The sequence below is a fragment of the Gavialis gangeticus genome, unplaced genomic scaffold (genome assembly GCF_001723915.1).
Source record: "Gavialis gangeticus isolate Ggan-Ray unplaced genomic scaffold, GavGan_comp1, whole genome shotgun sequence".
Taxonomy (NCBI): domain Eukaryota; kingdom Metazoa; phylum Chordata; order Crocodylia; family Gavialidae; genus Gavialis; species Gavialis gangeticus.
In genome coordinates, this window is record NW_017729004.1 from 65,537,797 (window position 1) to 65,547,565 (window position 9,769).

A 9,769-nucleotide genomic window follows, 5' to 3' on the forward strand; every position below is an offset into this window, starting at 1 on the left:
TAAGGCAGTGTTAAGGCTGAGAGCAGGTCACTTAAGGGTATAAACATTTCAGAAATGTACTAGTCCCAAAATCAAGCACTGCAACCACAGAAAATTCAAACTTAAGGGTTACTCTTGAATGTGATATAATTTTGAGAGGTCAGATGCAAAATAATCTTAGTTCTATCTAATCACTTTATAATATTTTTAGTAAAGTGCTACCCATTTATTTACGTTTGAAACTATTTATTTGATTTCTATGTTGCCTTTCCCAACACAGACTCAGGACAGCTAACAGGAAGAGAACAAAATACCTTATAACAGTTAGTATTAAAATAGAATATAAAATACCAAATTAGAAGCTTCCAGAAGATATCCAGGCTTAGGATATGACAGACTTAAAGGGGAAAGAGTTCCTGAGTGGAAGAGCAAACTGCTGAGAATGTTTTTGCTAAGCAAACTTGGCATAATGATAATACTTGTGGAAAGTTGCTCTTGGCTGATCTTACTGGGGCTTAAGGGAGAAGGCAGTCCTTTAGGTTAGGGGTGCATCGATAAAGATTTTCTTGGCCGATACTGATAGCCAATTATTCACCAGGTATATCGCCCACTAACAATCCAATAAACAATTTACAGGAATGAAGCCGGGCAGCATGGAGAGCAGTGCCCTGCAGATAAGTCTGTGGAGGGGAAGGGACATGGAGGGGGCAGATCCAGGCCCCCACAGTGATGGAAGGAGTGGGGCAGGGCAGCGAATGGGACCCTGGGGCCAGGGTGAGGAGTGGAATGGAGCCATGGGTGTCTTGTCCAGGGGACTGGCATCCTGGCACTTAAAAATGGCGGAAGAGGCACTTAAACTAAAGCTCAAAGAATGAGATTTAGTTCAAGCACCATCACCACCATTTTTAAGTGCAGGACATTTTTAGGAGTGGAGCTGAGTGAGGCTAGGGTGGAGGCTTCCCTCTGTGGGCTCAGGGCTCTTTGCCTTGCTGCCTCTGCCCTGGGAGCTGCAAACTGCCTGCACTGAATCCCCTGTCTTGTCTGGATTCAGTTTCATTTGGTTAACCTGCATGCCATTCCCATGTATGGCAAATCACTGAACTAGTATAAAGAAAACCTTCATAACAGTGATTATAAATGCTGGTTGGTTAAATGCTACAAAATTAACCTAAGTAACCTAACCCTGATGTTTAGCCTTTGAGATGACATAACATTCATGACATAATATTCCTGTACTTGTGAGTCACATATTTCAGCTGACTTTGTGCATAAATTTCTACCTGGCACATATCACATGCCTCAGTCCTTCTGTCTAGTTAATATTCTTGGCTTCCTTTGGTGGGAACCCATCCTGTTATGAAAGTTTAAAGCAGAAGAATGTGTCATTGTTCACAGATAAAATAATGTGCACCAATACCTCTACGCACTTGGTTGGCATCTCAGCTGGCTTATCAAATAATAGAAAGCGGTACCATCCTGATGTTAGTGAATGATCACATATTAAATCCTGTATAGCTGATTGCTGAAGCTGTGATGAATCAAAATCAACACTTCGGTAAGGGCTCTGAAGGATCTGATGTCCGCCAGGATAACATTCAAGAACTGCGTAAATAAGAATATATAAGACATAATCTGCCTATCAAAGATCTGGATGTATAGGTTTAAAATCCTCTTAACTGGAAGGTGCTACAGAATTGTGAATCATTTTATTCTGCAGTTGGATCATGCCCCAGAACTCTGATTTCTTTAGTGCTATACTAAGTTACAATAAGAGATAGCAGGGTTTGCTTCTCTATAAGAACTTGTGCTAGCAAGGATAACTTGGGTTAATAAAAGCTTGTCCTCTCTCTATATATCTTATTTAGTCTCTAAATGTGCATATCTACCCTGCCTTTTGACTGATTTCAGACTAACACAGCTAGCTACCTCTTTCTGAGCACGGCTATTGCCACAGTTAATGTTTTTCATGTTATACTAGCTCTTTTCATGCCTGTGTAAACAAACATAATTTGAAAACCATAAGAGGATTTAGCTACAAAAGGGGAGGCATCCTTTGTAAAATACTGAACACGTATTTTTATTCCCAGCTTTAACCTTGTTCTTTTACTTTATAATCTGAAGTGATGCAAAATACTGCCAGAAAATCTTGCTTCAAATGGACTAAGGTGGGATGGGCAAAATACAGCCCATGGGCCAGATACAGCCTGCCAAAGGATTTTGTTTGGCCTGCAGCAAGCCCTTTAATCCCACCCAGCCCAGAAGCTGGGGGGAAGCCTAGGCCATGGCGCATCTAGCCAGTCCCATCACCCCTAGGTGCGTAGCAGGGCTGCAGTGGTGCGGCAGCCAGACTCACTTCCGGGCAACCCTGGCGGCAGTAGAAGTTCCTTTCATCTGCTGCTGCTGCCAGACCTGGCCCTTCTGCCTGGGCACCCCAGCCCATCTGCCCCACGGTCACTGTTGGTGTCAGGAAGGGCATGGACAAGGTGCATGGCTGGGCAGATGGGATAAAGCTGGGGACTGGTGGGGAATAGGGTCCGGGAGTGGGGTGTGACAGTGGGGCTGTGGCAGCGTGGGGCCAGAGCCTGGGGCAGAGCCACAGTGAGAGGATCTGCTCCCTGCATATCCCTGCTACAGGCTCCAGTTCCGCAGGTAGAGGCATGTGGGGAGTGGATTGTGGCTGTGCCCCAAACCCTGGCCCCACGCTGTCACCACCCTGCAATCTCAATCCCAGCCCTGACTCCGCCCATCCTTCCTGCTCCTACATGCCACTTCCCACCTGCCTGGCTGTGTGCCCTGCCTGTGCTGGTCCCAGATGGTCGCCACACAGGCCCCAGGATCATGGAGTGGTGATAGAATGGGGCCAGGGCCCAAGGCAGAGGCATGATCTGCTTTCTGCATGCTGCTGCCCATGGAACAGGCCTGTCGCAGGGGTGGGCAGGAAGTGGATCACGGCTCTGTCCCAGGCCCCAGCCCAAGTTGTCACAGCCCAGTGATCTCAGCCCCAGCCCTGTCCACTTTCCCACTCCTGGATGCCACTTCCTGCCCACTTCCAGCTCTGTCCCAGCTACCTGGCCAAGCATGGGACAGAGCCACTTAGGGAGTTTTAGTGATCTGCTGGGGGAGGGGTGTGCTGTCCCAATCCATGACAGTCTGTCAAAACCCTCTACGTGGCCCTCTCAACCCAATAATTGCCCACCCCTGGACTAAGGACTCTCCAAAGGTCCCTTGTTTATGAGCTATTACTTCAAAAGGAAAATAACTGAAAACAGAAATGATACATAAGAAGCAGAATTCCCCAACTCCAAAGGGAGACGGAGGCCTTATAAACATTGCACGTGCACACTGGCACAACCGATACCTTAACACAATTGAATTTGGAAGTGATTAAACATTTAACTATACATAATAATGAGTGCTTACCTGTCTGCATCACACACTTATTTGTAGTCCAACTATGGATACACAGTCAGTGATAACCCAGTCTCAACACTGTAGTTGCTAAATTCAATTAACTGTATATGAAGGAAATTTTAACTGTAGTTCCAATTTCTTAAAATCTAATCTATGAATGGCTCTTTCTTAGGAAAAAAGGCTAGCTCATGAAATTATCTTAGCTTTAAGAAAAAAACCCTTCCCCCAAGCTGTTTATTTAAAATGCTAAATTAATACTGGCTGTGATCTCTCTGAGGATGGAGTTTAGGAAAAATCTTTAGTAATAAGAGGATGGTGCTGTCATCAGGCATAATTAATCATTGCCTTTTGCAAAAATCTAACAATAGGCACCAGTTAGTGCTTATTGTGAAAGTGTTTTCTATTATATAGGCTTGGACATCTAATATTGATTTCTACTTTTGAGGAATAACAGAACACACTCCTCCATAAGTCAAGAAGCAGAACTATAAAGCAAATAGACTATGGCTGCCATGACATTGGAATATTAACAGCATAAACTAGAGGTGTACCAATACATCAGTCCCATATCGGATCGGCACTGATATAAGGAAAATTGACAGTATCAGCAGTCAGCTTATTTTGGCTGATGTGGCTGATAATGTTGCTGATAAATGCTGCATGCATGCATACAGCCGCAGTGCAGCACACAGAAGGCCAGGAGCATGGCCCAGCAGCCTGGAGAGCAGCTGAGTTCAGCTGGTAAGTCTGTTGTGAGGGAAGGGGCGTCGGGGCAGATCAAGGACCCAGTGGTGAGGGAGACAGTGGGGCTGGGGCTGGGGCTGGGGCTGGGGCTGGAGCTGGAGCAGGGGCAGGCACTGCATAGCCAGGGAGCAGCATGGAATGGAGCTGTAAGCAGCTCATCCAATGGGTGCAGGGGGAAGGGGCTCCCACTGCTGCATGCACCCCAGGAGGACATGGGGGGGCGTGTGCTCCCGGATCTGCATGTGGAGCAAGGGCGGGCTGCTGCTGCAAGCTGAAGCCAGGGTGGTGCCAAGCTCTTGCAGGTGGGGGGCTGGGCCAGGCTGCACTTGCCCCGGGCAGTGGTGCCATTGGAAGAGGGGCTATGGGGAGGGCTGCAACCACACCAAAATTCATCATAGCCCCCTGTGCGGGAGCAAAGGAACAAGAAGACCCCAGGGATAGTCGTGGCAGGACATCCGCTGCGCCGGACCCACCCCTGCCCCGAGAGACGGGGCAATCACTAACTGGTTGCAGGTGGGGTCGGAGAGAGGCCGGGTTAAAAGGGCCGGCGGCCCACGAAACGGCGGCGGCGGCGGAACCAGAAGTGCCCGAACAGCCAGCGGACACCGGCGAGACTGGAAGCAGGCGGAGGCGAGCCGCCCAACGCCGAACCCACACGTTCTGGGGTGTGGGTAAGACTCTGGTAGGGGACGGGGACGGAGCATCTGGCACCAGGAAACCCAGCCCGAGAGAGGCCCTCAGGAGCCAGACGAAGGAGTGGGGGCATCGCGGCTGGCGTGAGGAGGGAGCAGCTTATCCGGCCGGCGAGCAGGAAAACAACCTCACAAGGGTGAGGATTCCCCCCCCTCCCACTTCCCCAGAGGGAAGAGGGGAACTCCGCGGGAGAACAGGGGCTGTAGGGACCCAGCGGCCGGGACTCCCAGCTGCAATAGGGTCGGCTCATACCCTCGCAGACAATTGGGCGAGTGTGAACCCCTCGGGAAAAGGGGTATTGAACTGAGGACTATTCGGGGCCAGCAGGGACCCTGAAACCGGAGGCAAGGGCGAGGGTGTAGGGGTGGAGGAGCCCTCTGCATCCCCGGGGACTAACAGACACAAGGTGCCACTTTCGGACGTGCACACGCCAGATGGCAAAACTGAACCAGAGCATCATCAAAGACATGGCAGGCGAGTTTGGCAGGTGCAGCGCGGGAAGTGAGCACAAGGTCTAGCGGAAGGGGCCCTTTACGGACCAGACCAACCCAAAGGATGAAGGGTCCACTTTTCACACCCCCCTCCTAGAGGCACATGCCCCCATGCCCTCCTGGGGTGTATGTAGCAGCAGGAGCCATCTCCCGCTGCACCCCTTGAATGAGATGCTCACAGCTCTGTCCCACGCCCTGTCCCGGCTGTACTGTGCAGTGCCTGCCCCAGCCCCAGCAACACTCCCTCCCTCACCATAGGGCCTCAATCTGCCCCCCCACACCCTTACCTCCCCCCTTCCCCCACAACAGACTTACCATCTGGACGCTGCTCTCCAAGCTGCCCAGCCACACATTGGCAATCAGATCAGTATTGGCCGATATGGCTCATTAAAAATCAACCATCGGAATCAACCCAAAAAATCTCTATCAGTGCACCCTAACATAAACTTCAATTATTCCTTCATGTCTGAGAAAAGTAGTTCATACTGAATAAAGATATTTATTGGATGAAATAATTTATCTATTTCATTCACTTCGGAAATAGTAATAACATTTGTTTTACCATAGTTGCCATAATTGTATTTGTGAAACAGTCTTCAAAATCAGGAAATCCCCTCTTCCTAAAGAAGAAAATTACTTAGTGGAGCAACATACCTCATCTTTTTTAAAGAGATTATAAGGATCTTTCAAAGACTGGAGATTTAATCTGCTATGGTGTTAGGCAACCGAAGCAGGTAACAATTGCTTTATCTTCTATTGCCTAAATGCAGATGGCAATTAATGTGACTGACTATGGTGTGCTTTTTTGCATTGGCTGTAATAGCCTCTAGGGCTAGGCGGTTCATGTCCATACAGGTTGAGTATTTATCTCTTATTGGAATTTGTAGAAAACCTTCACACAAATCAAAGGTCAGTCATGTGTGTTATTGAAATTCTCTAAACGGGTTTCAGTGCAAGCCATTCATGAACCATCTTCTATTTTTATAGGGTTTCATCCTTTTATTGAATGTGGCAGCATCTTTTAAAACTCTCCTATAACCCATTAGTACCAGTTATGTTTTCAACAGCAATATTTTAGTCAAATTTACTTTATTCTCTTACTTCATTTTAGCAAAGTATCATTTATTGAACATATAACATTAATGACTTGTAAATTTTAGTACGTTGTCAGAGCAATTAAAAACCATATTTACTATTAAAAATCTACAAAACTAATATAAAGAGCAGACAGTATGAGATAATTTAGTTTCCAGTATTTTGCCTATAACTTGTGAATGTGACCTGGCCATTCATACATTTTTTGAAACCGTGAGTAGAATGTTGTAACTTCTGTTTGCTTTTTTTTTTCCTGGCCCACTCTGAAAAATGACTGCAATGGTAAAAATGATCAATAGTGTTAATTAAATGTTCCTGTTCTTGTAGTCTGGCTGGTTTCTTATAACAAATTCTTCTCCATGGAAACCAACACTTTTTGTTGTTAAATAGTGAATGCTAAGAAACTCTACAGAGAATATTTATGCTCTAGAGTCTACAATGTCACTCAACCTGAAGAGAGAGAGTGTTATTCTCACCTATGCAGCAAGCCAGAATGAAGTTTATGCATTAAAGGCTAGAGGCCATTGTATATTTGCATCACAACAATTTATTGACGGAATTTTTTTTTATAAAGCATCTTATTTCTGAGGAGAAGCGAGATATTTTGTCAAAAACTGTTGACTGAAATCTGAGAAATTTTAAGGTTTGGCTAGAAGTTCAGCTTTCCAATGAACCTGTGCAATTTCAGTAGAAATGTTTTTCAACACGATATAATGAAGCACTCAAGCTTTCAAAGTATGGCTTAAGTGGCACTACCATCATGCATAGTCTTCTGCTGCTCCTTTGCATAGCCAAATTTTTTTCTGCAAGACTTTCAAACTAAGGATGGGATTTTTCGAAGTTTAAACCTGCCTTTTAGGCAGACAGTCTTCTTGGAACCTGAGAACCCAGCTGGAGAGACAACCACTTAAGTGCCTCAGGTACTTACCAATTTATATTCTCTAGCTAAAGACAGGATTTGTCAAACAACTATACATAATAACTGTTTATTATTACAAGTGAAATCCTGAGCTTGAATGAATTCTTGTTGCACTTACTGAACTTAAAGACACATCAATATCCAAGACCAGATATTGGTACTACTTTAAATAGTAGTTACTCCTGTGAATCACCTTATATTATAGCCAAAAGACAGGAAAACATTTTCAGGCCCTCATTTACATTAAGGGCCCTTAATACTTTCAAGTCCAGGTCCCTTTGTGCTGGAAGGATGATGTAAAAAGGGATTAGTGTATATGCAAATCACACCTCCTATTTAAAAAATAAAGGGGCTTTTAACAGAAGAATGCATGTACATACTTTTGATTTGTCTTTCGGTATTTAGAAAAAATAACCACAAATAAATGTTTTTGGAAAAGCTACATCAATTAATTATGTGCTCTAACAGTTTTCATTCTTTAAACCAAAAGTGCACTCTGTATCTCTAACCCAAGAATGTACCCTACATATTTTATGTCTGAGGATTGAGGTATATAAACTAGAATGCTACAGCTCATTAGCCATGAAAACATTGTTTTACAAGAGAGCAGAAACAATACCTACAGTCCTAAAATTAGCTTAATTCATCAATGTTAGCAGTGAACTATGTAAAAAACAAAAAAAACCCTACATAAATTTCACTAATTCAATGGATGTTAGAACTCTTGAGACTTACCATGTTAATAACTCAAGTTTTTAAAGTTCCTAAATGCTTACATGAGAAACTTTAAGAAGTGTATAAATATGTAATGTTATAATACAGTGTAAAGGTGCAGCATACAATGCAGTCTTGCATCATCTGTTTATGAGGATTCCTCTCCCCCCCACCCAGAAATTAAAACAAAGACAAAAATTAACATTTAAGAACATTTTAAAACACAATCAGAACAAGCTTTAAATAGGGCTTTATGCCTTGGTTTTAGTGAAGGTCTCAAGCCAGGGACTGACAATATACAGCATGTGTGCTGCAGTTTATAAGGCAAGTTTAAGAGAATAATAAGAGGAGTTAAGAATTTTAAGCTTGATTTTGCTTTCAGATGATCACCGTCCTCGTTAGATGTTATTGGTGAAAGCAATGTAATAGTGAAAGGATGTAGGTTGTAGCTGTGTTGGTCTAAGGACACAGCCAGACGAGGTTCTTTGGGCAAATCTGATATTTTTATTAGACCAACTCAAATAATTGGAAAAAAAAACATTTTGCTTATTCATATAAAAAAATAGTTGTGTTCCAATCCAGTGGGACTTGTATCTAAGTATCAGGCTTGAAATCTAAATTTGTGCATGAACAAAGGGGAAATGTTGTTGATGCTTAGCAGGTTCTCACTGCTAAGGAGTGAGTGGCTCATTTTGGAGATTTGGGGGGGTGGTGTTTTTATGTATCCCAGGCCAAATTAGCCCAAACTAATTCCAAATCCAAGAGTCCAGAAGCATATGTCGCCCTACTACCGGCAAGCATCCTCCACCCCCATCTGGGGCTTCAGATGTTCCCAAAACATTTGGTGGGCTTCCTACTTGCAAGCCCAAGCCCAGAGGCTTGGGGTTTGGATGCCCAGGAGTTTTGCTTGCCCTCAGCGGTAAGGCCCCAGGGGCAAGCCAGGGAGAAGTCTCCCATTTCATAAGGTGGGCTTAAAGCCAAGACCTTCCCACTCCAGCAGCTAAGTGGGAGATTTACCATACATTACCTTGGCAGGTACTATCCCCATGCCAGGAGAACGGCATGCCCCGTGTGGCTACAAAGACCGCCTCCGTGGTCACGGTGCTTCCCTTGCCAGGCAATCATAGACTACGTCTGATCTGAGCCCTCATTTTGGAGATGGACCAGGCATTACTTTGACCCTCAGTCTAATTCAAAGCCTGCTGAAGTTAACGAGAAGGCTTGGATCTGGTCCTCAACAGACTGTGGCTGAGGGACCTGTGGGCATCCTCATTCTCATCTGGAAGCCCATCTCACCTCACCTCACCTCACCCTCGGCTTCCCAGCAGTCCCGCTCCTACATCCCAGCAGGCTGCGATGCTGAGGAGAGCTAAGCAGTAGGGCAGCACCATGGCAGAACAACTGAAGGAGAAGCAGCATCGCCTATAGGTCCCAAATGGGACCTGGAGTGGATCCCAGTATGGAAACGGAGACCTCTCCTTCCCTGCCAGAGGAGGGTCCCGATGCCTGCGCGCTGGTGGAGGTGACGGAGACCCCGCACAGCCCGCGCGAGTCCGGGCTCAGCCTGGGCACCGCTGCAGGCGGCTGGTCGGTGCTGCAGGGAGCCTGGGCAAGCTGAGCCCGTCCCCGCCCGCGCCCTTACCTGGCTGGCAGCGCGCGGCCCCAAGGCACAGCAGCACCGCGCAGAGCGGCACGGGCCAGTCCGCCCCCGCTCCCGGCCGCA

The 9,769-nt window shown here is 46.0% G+C and overlaps 1 protein-coding gene across 1 annotated transcript in view; it reads right to left on the minus strand.

Moving 5' to 3' along the window:
• VWDE (von Willebrand factor D and EGF domains) overlaps nt 1–9,764 on the minus strand; it is a gene marked incomplete at its 5' end in the record, with an annotated part of 105,044 nt that extends 95,280 nt beyond the window's left edge. The window contains 2 exons of the mRNA XM_019507980.1: nt 1,397–1,581; nt 9,689–9,764. Of these exons, the coding sequence (XP_019363525.1) occupies nt 1,397–1,581; nt 9,689–9,764 (261 nt within the window). The remainder of the gene's footprint in view (nt 1–1,396; nt 1,582–9,688) is intronic.
• Between the last annotated feature and the right edge of the window lie 5 nt (nt 9,765–9,769).